The sequence below is a fragment of the Physeter macrocephalus genome, chromosome 20, assembly GCF_002837175.3.
Source record: "Physeter macrocephalus isolate SW-GA chromosome 20, ASM283717v5, whole genome shotgun sequence".
In the NCBI taxonomy this organism is placed as follows: Eukaryota; Metazoa; Chordata; class Mammalia; order Artiodactyla; family Physeteridae; genus Physeter; species Physeter macrocephalus.
The window spans coordinates 77093492-77109516 of record NC_041233.1 but is presented as its reverse complement, the minus strand read 5'-3'; the positions used below and the strand labels follow the sequence as shown (position 1 = coordinate 77109516).

Sequence of the window (16025 nt, the reverse complement as noted above, 5' to 3'; positions counted from 1 at the left end):
GCCACAACTGCTGAGCCTGCGCGCCACAACTACTGAAGCCCGCGCGCCTAGAGCCCATGCTCCGCAACAAGAGAAGCTACCTCAATGAGAAGCCTGCGCGCCACAACGAAGAGTAGCCCCCGCTCACCGCAACTAGAGAAAGCCCACGCACAGCAACGAAGACCCAAAGCAGCCAAAAATAAATAAATAAATTTATTTAAAAAAACCCCAAATAACCAGAACAACTTTTTGGCCAACCCGGTATTTTTTCTTGGTTGATTCCTAGAATTTTTTTTGTGTGTGATTATTATTGTTATGCTTTTAATTTTATTTTCTAATAGTTTATTGCTACCATGTATAAGTACAATAGATTTTTATATTGATCTTGTATCTAGTAAGTCACATTAATTCTAATAATTTATTTATAGATTCTTTTGGATTTTCTATAAAGACTGTAATGTCATGTGTAAATAGTAGTTGTATTTCTTCTATTCCATTCTTAATATTTTGTTTATTAAAATGCTGTGCAGTCTCTAGGTCAACATTGAATAGAAATTGTGAAGGCAGATAGCCTTCTAACACTGCCAATTAGAAGAGGAAAGCTTCTAATATTTCACTGTTAAATATGATGTTAGCTCTAGGTTTTTATAGGTAGTCATCCAGATTGAGGCTGTTCCTTTATATTCTAGTTTGTTAAGAGTTTTTAATCATAATGGTTGTTGAACTCGATCAGTTGCTTTCTTTAATATTCATTGATATGAATATTAAATGATTAGATGATTTTTCTTCTTGATTCTGTTAGTTGAATTGATTGATTTTGGTGGGGGTCCTCAATTTTTAAAAAATTTATTTATTTATTTATTTATTTTTGGCTGTGTTGGGTCTTTGTTGCTGTGTGCAGGCTTTCTCTAGTTATGGTGAGCGGGGGCTACTCTTTGTTGCGGTGTGTGGGCTTCTCATTGAGGTGGCTTGTCTTGTTGCGGAGCATGGGCTCTAGGTGCGTGGGCTTCAGTAGTTGTGGCACGCAGGCTCAGTAGTTGTGGCTCATGGGCTCTAGAGCACAGGCTCAGTAGTTGTGGTGCACGGGCTTAGTTGCTCTGCGGCATGTAGGATCTTTCGGGACCAGGGCTCGAACCCGTGTCCCCTGCATTGGCAGGCAGATTCTTAACCACTGCACCACCAGGAAAGCCCCTCAGTTTTTTTTTTTAATTGACATTTTTATTGAGATAATTGTAGTGATTGTTCAATGTTATAACAAATTTCCATTCCTGAAGTAAACCAAGTTTGATTGTGGTGTATTATCCTTTTCATATATTGTTGGATTTGATTTGGTAGTATTCTACTTAGGAATTATATAGCTTCATGAGAGAGATTAGCCAGTAATTTTCCTCACTTGCAATTTTATTTTTATTTTTTTATTTTTAAAAATATTTATTTATTTACTTTATTTTTGGCCGCATCGGGTCTTAGTTGCAGCATGTGGGATCTTTTGTTGCGGCATGAGGGCTGTCTAGTTGTGCTTACTTGGCAATTTTAATGTAAAGTTTTTGTATCAAGGTTATGCTGGTCTAATAAAATGAGATGAGACTTGTCTGTGTTTTTACTTTTTTCAGAGGATTTTTGTAAGATTAGCTTTGTTTCTTTCTTAAATGTTTGGAAGAATTCATGGTGACATCCTCTGGATGCTATCTTGATTAGTATAGCTTTTTAGTAAATCTTAAAGTTGGGTAGTGTGATTCTCTCAACTTTATTTTTTTTGAAATGTTGTATTGGCCATTCTAGTTTCTTTACCTTTCCAAATAAGTTTAAGAATTAGTTTGTAAATATCTACAAAAGAATCCATGCTGAAAATTTCATTGAAATTGAGCTAAATCTATGATTTGGGGAGAATCGACATCTTTACTATCTTGAGTCTTCCAATTCATGAACATGGTGTGTCTATTCATTTATTTAGGTCTTCCTGGATTTCTTTCCTCAGCATTTTTTGGTTTTCATTCAGCATGCAGGTCCTGTGCATATTTTTTAGACTTATACCTATGTATTTTTTTTGGAGTATTTAAAATGGTATTGCTTTTTGAAATTCAGTTTCCAATTGTTTTTTGCTAGAAATATGGTTGATTTTTGTATTGCCTTCGTATCCTGTAATCTTGCATATTATTAGTTCTAGGAGGTTTAAATGGATTTTCTGGGATTTTCTATGTAGACAGTCATGCCATTTGTGAATAGGGACAGTTTTATTTCATTCTTTCCAATATGCATGCCTTTTTTTTTTTCTTGCCTGATTACACTACCTAGGTCTTCCAATACAATACTGACTAGGACTGGTGATGGCACATTCCTGCCTTGTTCCCATCTTAGGGGGAAAGTCTTCAGTTTTTCACCATTAAGGATGATGTTAGCTGCAGGATTTTATTAGATGCCCTTTATCAGGTTGAAGAAGTTCCCTTGTATTTCTAGGATGTATTTCTTGAATTTCGTTAAAAAAATAATAAAATAAAATAAATTTTTTTTGCATCAGTGAATATAATCATGAGGTTTTTTTTTCTTTAGACTGTTAATATGGTAGATTATTTTAATTGATTTTCAGATATTGAACCAGTATTGCACTTGTGGAATAAGCCCCATTTGGTCATAATGTATAATTCTGTTTCTATATTGCTAGATTCAATTTGTTACTTTTTTGTTGAGAACTTTTAAATCTGTATTTTTTTTTTAAGCTTTTTTTTGGGGACTTCCCTGGTGGCACAATGGATAAGACTCTGCACTCCCAGTGCAAGGGGACCCGGGTTGGATCCCTGGTCAGGGAACTAGATCCCACATGCATGCCACAACTAAGAGTTCGCATGCCACAACTAAGGAGCCTGCCTGCCACAACTAAGACCTGGCACAACCAAATAAATAAATTAATTAATTTTAAAAAAGGATTATTTTGATGTGGACCTTTTTTTTTTTTTTGATGTGGACCATTTTTAAAGTCTTTATTGAATTTGTTACAATGTTGCTTCTGTTTTATGTTTTGGTTTTTTGGCCGCTAGGCATGTGGGATCTTAGCTCGACCAGGGATTGAACCCACACCCCCTTCATTGGAAGGTGAAGTCTTAACCACTGGACTGCCAGGGAATTCCCTACATCTGTATTCTTGAGGGATGTTGGTCTGCAGTTTCCCTGCAGTCCTGTATTATCTTTATTTGGTTTTGGCCTCAGGGCATTGATGGCCTTAAAAAATGAGTGGGGAAGAATTCCCTCCTTTTTAAATTTTTTTAAGATACTGTGTAGCACTAGTGTTATTTCTTCTTGAGTGTTTGGTAGAATTTGCAATTAAACCATTTAACCTGGAGATTTCTTTTCTGAAGGTTTAAAATATGAATTAAATTTCTTTAATAGTCACAGTCCTATTTAGGTTATTTATTTCATTTGAGTGAGTTTGCGTGGTTTGTGGTTATTTGAGGAATTAGTCCATTGTGAATTTGTGTGTATAGAGTTCTGCACAGTATTCTCTTATTATCCTTTTAAAGTCTGTTGGGTCTGTATTGAAATCCCCTTGTTCATTCCTAATGTTGGTAACTTGTGTCTTCTCTCTCTTTTTCTTTGATAGTGATGCTAGAGATTCATTTTTTCTGTCTTTTATAAAAATTTGCTTTTGTTTTCATTGACTTTCTCTTGCTTTTATGTTTCAATTTCAATGAGTTCTGTTCTTAATTTTATTATTTTTTCATTCTTTTTACTTTTAATTTATTCTTGTTCTTTTTTTTCTAGCTTCTTAAGGTAGAAGCTTAGATTATTGATTTGGGACTTTCCTTCTTTCCTCATGTAAACATTTAATGATATAAATGCTATAAATTTTCCTGTAGGTGCTCCTGCACCATACAAATTTTGATATGCTGTATTTTTCTTTTCTTCTTTTTTTTTTTTTTGGCTGTGCCTTGAGTCTTGCGGGATCTTAGTTCCCCAACCAGGGATTGAACCCAGGCCTCTGGTTCTGAAAAGTGTGGAGTCCTAACCACTGGACCACCAGGGAATTCTCTAATTTTCTTCTTTGATCCAGATTATTTAGAATTCTGTTGTTTAATTTCCACATGTTGTGGATTTTTCTCTTTGTGCTTTTGACTTCTAGTCTAATTTGATTATGTCAGAGAACATACTTTGTATGATTTAAATTCTTTTAGATGTGTTACTTTGTTTTATGATCCAGGATATATCCATCTTGGTGACTGTTTCATGTGCACTTGAAAAAAATGTGTATTCTGCTGTTACTGGATAGAGTATTCTGTATATGTTAACTAGACTTACGGTGTTTGATGGTGTTGTTCATTTCTATACCTTTACTGATTTTCTGTCTATTAGTTCTATTAATTATGGAAATAGTAATGTTGAAGTGTCTGACCATATTGGTAGATTTGTCTATTTTAACTTTTATTTCTGTCAGTTTTTGCTACATGTATTTTCAAACTCTGTTGTTCAGAGGATACACATTTAGGATTGTATGTGTTTGTGTATTGATGAATTGACCCGTTTATTGTATAATGTTCCTCTTTAACATTGGTAGTTTTCTTTACTTTGATTTTATTTTGATGCTAATAATAAAGCCACTCCAGCTTTTTAAAAAAATTGAGATATAATCCACATACCATAAAATCTACCCTTTGAAAGTGGTTTTTTTTTTTTTTTTGAAAGTGGTTTTTAGTATATTCACAAATTTGTACAACCATCGCCACTATTTTAATTCCTGAAGATTTTCATCACCCCAGGAAGAAACCTTATATTCATTATCGTTCACTCCTTATTCCCCATTCCCTTCAACCCCTGGCAACCACTAATCTACATTCTGTGTCTGTGGATTTTGTCTATTCTGGTCATTTCATATAAATGGAATCATCAATATGTAGTCTTTTGTGTCTGGCTTCTTTCATTTAACATAATGTTCTCAAAGTTCATCCATATTGTAGCATGTATCAATACTTTTTTCCTCTTCTTGTCCAATTAATATTCTGTTGGATGGGTTTACCACATATTGTTTTTCCACTCGCCAGTTGATGGACATTTAAGTTGTTTCTGCTTTTCGGCTATTATGAAAAATGCTGCTGTGAAAATTCATGTATAAGTTTTTGTGTGGACATATGTTTTCATTTCTCTTGGGTATATACCCAGGTTCATATGGTTACTGTATATTTAACCTTTTGAGAAATTGCTAGATTGTTTTCACAGTGGCTACACCATTATACACTTCCATGCACACTGTATGTGAGTTCCAATTTTTCCATATTCTCACCAACGCTTTTTATTATCTTTTTGATTGTAGCCATCCTTGTGGGTGTGAAGTTCAACTTTTTAAAATTAGTTTTTGCATGGTATATCCTTTTCTATTCTTTCTCTTTGAACCAGCCTATATCATTATATTTGAAGTGAGTTTCTTGTAGCCAGCATATAGTTGGGTCATGTTTTTTTATCCTTTCTAATAATCTCTATCCTTTAATTGGTATATTTAGAACATTTGGATTTAGGTCTACCATTTTATTATTTCTTTTCTCTTGTTACCTCTGTTTTTTCATTCTTCCCTTTCTCCTTTCCTGCTTATTTTGGTTTATTTGAACATTTTTTAGTATTCCATTTTAATTAGATATATCTATTTGTATAAATGTCTTTGTATAGTTTCTTTAGTGGTTGCTGTAATGACTATATCTTTTTGGCTTTTTTAGTGGTTAATGTCTGATTATAATATACATCATTTACACAATCTACTTAGAATCAGTGTTTTACCGTTCCATGTGGTATGTGGAAAACCTTAACCACCTGTGAGTTTTTTAATCTTCCCTTCTTTATATTGCAGTTGTCTTAAATATTACCTTTACATTGAAAATCCTGTAGGATAATGCTATAATATTTCCTTTCAAAGGAGAACAGTAGTTAATTATGTTAACACAGACATTTACTTTCGCAGCTTTTTTCTTCATTCCTGATCTTCCAAGTTTTTTTGTTTTGGTATTATTTACCTTCTGTCTAAAGAACTTCCTTCAGGAATGATTTTAGAGCAGCTTTCCTGGCAAGAAATTTTCTTAGCATTTCTTCACCTGAGAATGTCTTTATCTCACCTTCATTCCTGAGGGATGTTTTTGCTGAATATAGAATTCTGAATTAACTGTTCTTTCAGTACTTTAAAAATGTTGTGTGACCTCCATAGTTTTTGATGAGAAATCATTAGTCGTCTGAATTGTTGTGTTCCTGTAAGTAATGCATCAGTTTTCTAGATGCTTTCAAGATTTTTTCCATTGTCTTTTAATTTTTACCAGTTTAATTATGATGTACTGCTGCTTGGATTTCTTTCTCCTTATCCTTTTTGGGGTTCACTGAGCTTTTTGAATCTGAGAACTTAAGTCTTTTGCCAAATTTGGGATGTTTTCAGCCTTTATGTTTTCAATTTTTTTTTTCCCCCTGAATCACATTCTCCTTTCCTTTTGAGAGTCTGTAAATATCAACGTTAAGCCTCTTTGTATTGTCCCACAGGTCCCTGAAGCTTTGGGACCTGTTCATTTTTTTCCAATTATTTTTCTCTGTTGATTAGATTTGATAACTAGTATTGATGTGTCTTCAAGTTCATTGATTTTTCTTCTGTCATTTCCATTCTGTTGTTGAGTCCACATATTGCAGTTGGCTGATAGTCTCCTAAGGCTCTTTTAAGTTCTCCCTACATTTTTTCTTTATGTAACTTGGTGATTTATTTGTTGTAGAAGGTAGTTTATTAGTCCCAAATGATTTACCACAGTGTGGACTTTCTAATTGCATTTCTGTAGTAGTATTTAACATGTTTTCTGTCCCCTGTGTTTTCTGTAGGTTGGAAGTTAAATCTAGAATAAGGGTCAGCAAACTAGTTTATGAGTCAAATCTAGGCTTCCCCTGTTTTTATAAATATTTCTTGGAATACAGCTTTGTCTGTAGCTGCTTATGTGCTACAGTAGTAGAGTTGAGTAGTTGTGACAGGGATTGTATGACTAGAAAAGTGTAAAATATTTATGCTCTGTTCCTTTAAAGAAAAGGTTTGTTTACCTCTGATCCATAGATTTTTATCAAATTCAGTTTTTTTAAAACAAGTAAATTTAATAGGTGGTCATGTGTATTTGCCTATGTGACACATAATGTTTAGTTTTCTGTATTTTTGTCATGCTAAGAATCATTGCTTATATTTGGTGCTTTTTCAGTGACCGCCTACAATTTTGATGGATACACACACACACACACACACACACACACACACATACTTTTTTTTTTTTTTGCTGGGTATATAATTTTAGATTGACATTTTCCTTTTGTTGTTTTCTGGCTTCCATTCTTTATGACTTATTGCCAGCCGTCAGTCTTACTGTTGGTATTTTGCAGGTAATCTGTCACATTGTATCCCCCACCCCACTCCCTGAATGCTTTTGAGATTTTTCTGATTTTGGTTTTCATCAGATACATTATACTATTTGTATATAATATAAATTATATGTTTTATCAGATATATATTATACTATACTATTTTTGTTTTTATCATGCCTTGAGTTTATAGTGCTTCTTGAATCTGTGGCTTGGGATCCTTTTTCAAAATTAGAAAGTTCTCAGTCATATGTCATTTTCTCTTCTGCCCTATTCTTATTTCCTTTTTTTCTAAGACTCCTATTATATATATTTAGATCTTATACTCTGTGCCATATTATATCTTTTATGTTCTTTCCTGTTTTAAATTTTCCATCCTTCTGTCATTCTGTGCTTAAAGTGGTATTTTCTTCTGACTTTTCTTCCACTTCACTATTTTGTTTGTGTGTGTCCAATCTGCTATCAAGCCCATCCTTGAGTATCTTAATTTAATCATTGCATTTTAAAATTATCTTATTTGTATGTTTGTTTGTTATAGTTTTCAGTTCTGTCACAATTCTCCAAATTGTCATGTATTTCAGTTTTTTAAATATGTTTCTGATCATTCTTTTATTTGAGTCTCCTGTGGGTCTTTTTCTAATGTAAGTTTTTTCCCTTTGGTTTTTCGTCATTATTTCCTTGAATGTCTGCGTATTTCTCACTGAGTGCCAGATATTGAATGTGAAAAATGTTGGCAGTAGTTTGAGGATGATTGCTCTAGAAACTTAAAACATCTACATATGATTTTTATAAATTCTAAGGGAAGAATAAACAGGCTTGGAGAAGAAGGAACTGGTAAGAGTCAATTAATAGAATCATCCTGCATTCTAGGTCTGATAAATGAGGGAAACTGGGAGAAAATGAAGATCTTGAAGAATATGGATTGAGATCACTAAAAGAATAGGAGGTTGGCATCAAAGAAGGAATATTAGACCTTAAGACTAAAAATAAAAATGATCAAAGGGAGCAAAATGCTCTGTGGAAAATAATTGTTGTGTTACTTGAGTTTAGATTAGGAATCAGTCACTTAGGGGTTGAAAAGTCTAAAGTCTTAAGTGGATGGTGTTGGAGTAGGTTAAGTAGTTTTGAAGGAAGTAACCATTTAGTAAATGGTGAAGAGCTGGAAGAGAATTTCAGGCTACACTTTACTTTGCAACTTCTGTTCTTCTTCAAATTTCCTTTGAAATTTTATTTAGTCTGATTGGTCTAACAATGTTCAGCATAGTTAGGGGTGAAAACCAGAGGCCATCATGCTTCTGCCTCAGGCTCCACACACCCTTAGATGGGTTAATATGGTTAGTAAACAGCTGGACTGCAGGTTTAGTCTCAAACCTCTTAAGTCCAGTGAGCTTTCTTTAACTCTTTGGGGGTATGAATACCTGCCCAATTTATCTCACAGGTTTTTTGTAAAGGTCTATTGGGATGTATGAAATATTTCAAAAACGAAAAAATACTATACAAATGTAAGGTGGTTAATGATCACGTGGTTGGTGGAGCATTGCATGATTTATAAGTACACTGAAGGAAAATTTTTAAAAGCAAGAACTTACTACATATGCATTTAATTTATTCATGTAACTTAATTGTGTTAAGTAAAATCTATGACAGATTTTTGTGTGAATTAAAGCATATCAGCATTAGAAGTTAATACTACATTTTTCTACTTTAGGGCCGAAATACGCATATATTCTCGTTGTCTTTAAGAAAATGAATTTCCTTTTGAAAAAAATCAAATATTATAAAAGAATAAATTGTCACATTATATAAATTTAAACTTTTAGTTTCTATTTAGATTCTACAATAAAATTTAAACATTTTAGATTATTGGATGGTATATGTCATTTGATATATTAAAAAAAAAAACAGTCCCAGTCCTAAAGAAATATTATAATTCATAGGTAAAACAGTATTTAAAACTTCTGAAAACTAAAGTATAACATTATTTCTCTGTCCCTAGGCAAAATTTGGTTTCTCTAATATTACTGGAATTGATTACTCTCCTTCTGCAATACAGCTTTCTGGAAATATTATAGAGAAAGAAGGTTTATCTAACATTAAGTTGAAGGTAACTATTATTTATATTACTGTAACTGTTATTTTTATTTACAATGAGTTATAAAGTTTAAATGTTTCTGAAGTATATTAATTCGCTGACATCTTTGAGCTCATAAATTAAGGGTCAATCATAAATAATCCAAAATGATACTTTTTAAGTAACAGTATTAAAATTTTCAGTCTAGTCAGTTTGGGAAAGTTATTTTCTCCTCTTCCTTGTGTGCAGGTATGTTTATTCTTTCTCTCGCTCTTTATTTTTGCAAATACACACAAATAATAGCTAACTTCGGATTAACTAGATCAAAAAGTTGTAAATGCCTAAAGTAGTATAATGCCACCAAAGATTACTCAATTTATGTTTTGCCCTCTGATCGTGAGGAGATGATGACTCTTGCATTTATATTTTTATCCCAGGCTTCTCCTTTGAGCTCTAGAATTATATAAACACTGCTTATACTATAGTTCTTCTTGGATAGATAAAAGACTCTTTAATTGGTCCAAAATGAAATGCTTGGTTTCTTCCTTATACTTCTCACTCACCTCCCATCCCCTACCCACTCTTTCCTTAAAATCCTATAACAGGGAATTCCCTGGCAGTCCAGTGGTTAGGACTTGGCGCTTTTACTGCTGTGGTCCGGGTTCACTCCCTGGTCGGAGAACAAGGATCCTGAAAGCCTCAAGGCGCCAACAACAACAAAAAATCCTATAGCCAATTTTGTTGGTTTTATCTTCAGAGTATATCAGGAATGTGATCATTTCTTGATATTTCCACTGCTACCTCCCAGATCCAAGCCACCATTATTTCTCACTTAGATGACTGTAGTAGCCTCTTACTTAGCCTTCCCGTTTCCACTCTTGCCACCCTGCTGTCCATTACCACAGGGTACCCAGAGTTAGTTTTTAAATATAAATCAGCTTGTGTCACTTCCTTGCTCACAAGCCTCCAAGGGCTTCCCCGTTGCATTCAGAATGGGATCTGAACGCCCACCCAGCCTTACAAAGCCCCTCATTTCTTACCTCTTTCCTTCTTTATCACCAGTACTCCAGTCACACTGGCTTTCTTTCCGCTCCTGATACATGTCAGCCCTGTTTTTCTCCAGTCTTTATACCTGCTGCTCTCTGCCTAGAATGTTCTTGCCCCAGATCTTAGTTTGTTTGGCTCATTCTCATCATTCTGATCTCTGCTCAAATATCGCCTTCTTAAAGAGGTCTTGCCTGACTACCTTTTCCAAAACATTTCTCCTCCCAGTTACTCACTGTCTTCATTATTCTTTTTTTTCTTCATAGCACTTTATCTGAAATAATTTGGTTGGCTTATTTATTGTTTGCCTCTCCTTTTAGAGAATATGAGATATATTCTCATACAGGGACCTTTTTTTTTTTTTAAAGGCCTATGAGAGAACCCTGAGACTCTCCAGTTTTTTGTTTTTCGTTTTTTAATTTTTATTTATTTATTTATTTATGGCTGTGTTGGGTCTTCGTTTCTGTGCGAGGGCCTTCTCTAGTTGCAGCAAGTGGGGGCCACTCTTCATTGCGGTGTGCGGGCCTCTCACCATCGTGGCCTCTCTTGTTGCAGAGCACAGGCTCCAGACTCGCAGGCTCAGTAATTGTGGCTCACGGGCCTAGTTGCTCCATGGCATGTGGGATCTTCCCAGAACAGGGCTCGAACCCGTGTCCCCTGCATTGGCAGGCAGATTCTCAACCACTGCGCCACCAGGGAAGCCCCAGGGACCTTTTTTGCTTTGTTTGCAGTTATAGTCCCGGGGCCTGAAAAGTTCCTGCATATAATAGGTGTCTATGAAATATCTGTTGAATAAATGAATACTTTTAAGATAAATTTATTTTTAAATTTATTCATTTATTTATTTTTGGCTGTGGTGGGTCTTCGTTGCTGCACACGGGCTTTCTCTAGTTGCCGTGAGCGGGGGCTACTCTTCATTGCGGTGCGCGGGCTTCTCACTGTGGTGGCTTCTCGTTGTGGAGCACGGGCCCTAGGCCTGCGGGCTTCAGTAGCTGTGGCTCGCGCGGGTTCTAGAGCGCAGGCTCAGTAGTTGTGGCATGTGGGCTTAGTTGCTCCACAGCATGTGGGATCCTCCCGGACCAGGGTTCAAACCCAGGTGCCCTGCATTGGCAGGCAGATTCTTAACCACTGCGCCACCAGGGAAGTCCCACTAAATGAATACTTTTATATAGGCATTTAGGATAGGAACTTCTCCAAGCTTCATTCTTAAGAGTGGTAGTCATTATTTTGCTTCAGGTGTAATGAATACTTTGATGTGAGGCAGGGGCAGGAAACCTATGTTCAAATGTATGTAAACATGCAATACACATTTTCAAGTAAAACAATAAGAGTTTTAGATAATACACTATTTATGATTATTTTAAGTTTATATGAATAATCATGAGCTAATTTCGTAATTACTTTTTCAAAGCAGCTTTTCAGAATTAAGTTTGTTGGCAAATTATTTTGAATATTTTATGAAATTGGGGCAGATCACTATTTCAAATGCTTCTAAAGTATCAGTAAGTTATTGAAGTTATTGAAAATGAATGAGATGCTGATACATGACTTTCAAAATCTGAAGTGCATGATATTTATAAAGTTAAGTAATTGCAGTTTAAACAGTCCTTTAATTTCTTAAGCTTTGTGCCATTCGTTGTATCCATTAGTTGCTTTGTAAGCTGCTGAGTCAAGGCAAAAGAACTTTTGATTTACCGTGTTTACCTCAGGTCGTACAGCTAGTAATGTCAGCTACAAATCATCTTATTTCAAGTGCCTTGTTTGAGTTCCAGATATTTTTTTGTCATTAAAAAAATATTTCAAATATTCTTTTTTGACAGAAATAACTTTTTCATAAAACAGGCTTGTGAGCCCCATTTATGTGCTGGTATTATTAGGCAATACACCTGGCTTTGATTTGTTTCCAAATTTGTAGAGATTTGGAATGTCCAGGAAACACTGTCAGTCTTGCTTACTAATCTTAGCTTTAATGATCTTGGAATGAAGCACATAAAAGTTAGCTATAAAGTTGAAAATGTTTATTATATGTAAAATGCCATCATAAGTAATTGCTCTTTTTATCTGTAACTTTTTACAGATTGTTACTTAAACTCAGTACATATTGTGTGTGAATTGTTCTCACGTGGACATTGATTTTTAATATAGGTAGAAGACTTTTTAAACCCTTCCACAAAACTGTCTGGATTTCATATTTGTGTTGACAAAGGGACTTTTGATGCCATAAGCCTTAATCCTGACAATGCAGTTGAAAAGAGGAAGCAATATGTGAAATCTCTCTCCAGGGTGTTGAAAGTGAAAGGCTTTTTTCTAATAACCTCATGTAATTGGACCAAGGAAGAGTTGCTAAATGAATTCAGTGAAGGTAAATGGCTGTTATGTTGTTTAAATGTGTTCTTACCTCAGGTTTAATGCACTTAAATAGTTTTGTTTTTTTTTCCATGGTGTTATAGTATTTTACTTTTTTATTTGTGGGAGTCGCCTGCTTTTCTTCTGTGTTAATAACCATGGTAGTCCTTTTAACTGTATAAGCAAAGAACAAAGAAATAATATTGGTTGAGATCCAGAGTCCTTTGTAAAATTTTCCAAGAAATCCTGGCAGTTAAGTACTAAAATTTATGAGCCTGTAAAAATTAAGTTCTTTGTTTAAGCTATATAATCTGTTATTTAGGGAATCAAACAAAGAAAGTGCATATATTGTGTTTCTGACTTCAGTGTACTGATATACTGGTAATTAGTAATAATATAATGCAGATGGTAGTAGTGTTTTTTAAAGTCTTGTATGAGAGTTTTCATTTTATAGATACTTTGTCTTGCCTAGTGGTCATTTAGATATTTAGGATTTTTCTTCTTGTTTTCAGTGTATATTATTTTTTAGCATTGCACAGAAACAAAATGTAGGAACTTAGAAGAATTACTACCTATTAATTCTTGAGGAAATCTCTACTTTTTGCAAGATTTTGGTGCCAAGACAGGATCCTGTTTTGCCCCATTAGCAAAGTATAATTAGTGCTATGTCTACTAAATGGGGGTCTTGTAAGAATTGAGAATCTTTAATCCATACACAAATATTTTGAGCTCTTTGGAAGACTGTTTCTTGCATGGTTTAAGGATTATTTCACCTGTCACTTTTCTCATGCAGTGCACAGGACTTTCTGGGAAAGTACCTTGACAATCTGTAACTATATATTTGCTTGTTTTTTCCTTAGACTCCATTTCAGATTAGTATTGTTTTTTTTAAAGGAGTGGGAAGAATTTTCAGGATGGAGTATTAATAAGTGATATGGTACTAAGTTTGTGGTTAAATTTTGAACCTCAGTTGTCACAAGCTAATGGGAAATGAATTTATAACTGTATTGCATGCGCTTTATCTCAGAGTTTGTTTTCTTTTTGGTAGTAAGGGCGTAAGCAGTAGGAGGGAGAACACTTAACACATGTCCTTTTGTGTGCATTCGATGGCTTTGGCAGGTTATATAATGTAAAACTTGAAGTGTTTGAGGCTTGAAATGTGAGCTTCATTACTGTTGCCTCTGGAAAACAAGAATTATGTGATTTATTGTCTTTTATTTCATGTCATTAATTTTATTATCTTCTATGTTAAATTTGTTTCCTTTAGAACTATTGAGGCCCCGTATCAATAGTCTTTCTTCTTGAAGCTTGACAGTTTTAATAAATGCTCAAAGTTACACTGTGTAGGCCAAGTTCCTTTCCTGGATTTTAAATACAGGTGTTCTCTTTTATCCCTGGAACCACCAGACAAAAACATATTTGTCTGTCTTTCATAATGAGGAACAGACTTTAGCCTTGTAAAGAGTGATTAAAAATGTGTCTGTGTCTGAGAACTACTGAATATATTCTTTAACTTCTTTAACTTCTGTTCAGTTTTAGAGCTTAATGCAGAATTTAAATAAGCGAAATGTTACAACAGGAAATGTTAAAGAAATAATTATATACAATTGAAGATTTTTTCTAGGCATGCTTCTCTTAGAAAATGGTTTTTGGAGTTAGATAGATACAGGACACTTAACAGAACACACTGCCATGCATCACTGCCAAGGGGCTTGTCACTAGCTTTTAAGATTGACTTCCATGGTCCCTTTTGCATAGAATAAAGATTGCTTCACTAATTTTTTTAAGGTTCTTTGCTTCTTTCCTAATTTGAAATGTAAATGTTCATAAATCTGTTGAAATGAATTTTTCATTTTTCTTTTGTAGCCCTATTTATATAAACATTTTGTGTTGCCGTTTGTTTTGGTGAGGATTACTTAATCATTTGGCAGACACTAGGATATTCTAATCTGATGTCCAAGGAACTTGACTTTCTTACAACTAGTGAATTTAAAAAACCCCCAAACCTATCTTACTGCAAAAGTAATCAGATTCATTATGAAAAAAATTTTAAAATATCAGTAACCTCAACACATAAGTATATAGATTAAAATAATTAAAATTTGTTATCTATCTCTGGTATACAACCACTTTGTATTGTTGATAATACATCAACATTTTGATGTATTATCTACTGAAATATAAAACTTAAATTCTGTAGGGTTAGTCCAGGGAGTTAAAAGATTAGTCCTAGAAAATTCACCCAGACAGCTCCATTTTCTCCTGAGAATTTTTATTATGAAATATTTTAGGCATATGTAAAATTTCAGAATACAAATATGAGTGTGTACCCATGTACCCATCACAGTGGCTCCATTTTTTAGCATTAAAATGTATCGTATTATTTAAAAGGCCTGGCCTTCTTTGGAGAAGTTTTCTCATGATCAGTTTTTAGTGAGTATGTTAATATTTAGTTATTTGTTAAGATTTGGTGAAGCTTGATTAAGAATATGAATTATGAAGCAAAGTATAAAAAAACCAATTGATACAATAGTGTATATCCATTTAAGCATTTTCTTCTGTTTACAAGAGATATTTGAGCTTTAGCTCAAGACATGGAAACTTAGAAAATGCAGACACCTTCTCCCCCAAAAGAAAAAGAACTCTCCCAAACTGATAGTCCCATTACTGAGAGAAAACCATGGTTAACTAAGAGTTAACCAACCTTCCACCCTTATTCGTCTTATTTTTAGAAAACAGAATAATAAAACATTAAATTTCCATTTTGTTTTATAGGTTAGGAGAACACCACATATTCTTATTTTAATCTTCACAAAATTACTGTAAGTTAGATAGGGGCAGTGATACCTGTAACCTCCTTGCATAGAAATTGAGGATTCTGGTTAAGGTAAATTGACCTTAATCTAGTAACCTTTCACCTAGTAAGTGGTAGAGCTGGGACTTGAACCCAGGATTTTTGAATACATGTTAAGGTAAAAAAAACAAAAAACAAAAAGAAATCACCCTGTGCTGCTTTGAAAGTTACTACTTCCTTACCTTCCCAAGTTCGGTTCAGTTTGGATCTTGATCTTTGGTTACAAACTCTTTTTTTATTGTGGTAAAATATATATAACATAAAATTTACTGTTTAGCCATTTTTAAGTTTATAGTTCTGTGGCATTAAGTACATTCTTATTGTTGTGCAGCCATTGCCACCATCCGTCTCCAGGACTTTTTTTTTTTTTTTTTTTTTTTT

The 16025-nt window shown here is 34.1% G+C and overlaps 1 protein-coding gene across 3 annotated transcripts in view; it reads left to right on the top strand.

The window, feature by feature from the left end:
• Positions 1 to 16025, top strand: part of EEF1AKMT2 (EEF1A lysine methyltransferase 2) — a 202441-nt gene that overhangs the window by 7974 nt on the left and 178442 nt on the right. For all 3 annotated transcript variants that reach the window (XR_008616176.1, XR_008616178.1, XM_028481374.2), the window contains exons 4-5: positions 9326 to 9433; positions 12590 to 12806. Coding sequence is in view for 1 of the 3 variants with exons in the window: in XM_028481374.2 (XP_028337175.2) it covers positions 9326 to 9433; positions 12590 to 12806 (325 nt within the window). In the remaining 2 variants the exon portion in view is untranslated. The remainder of the gene's footprint in view (positions 1 to 9325; positions 9434 to 12589; positions 12807 to 16025) is intronic.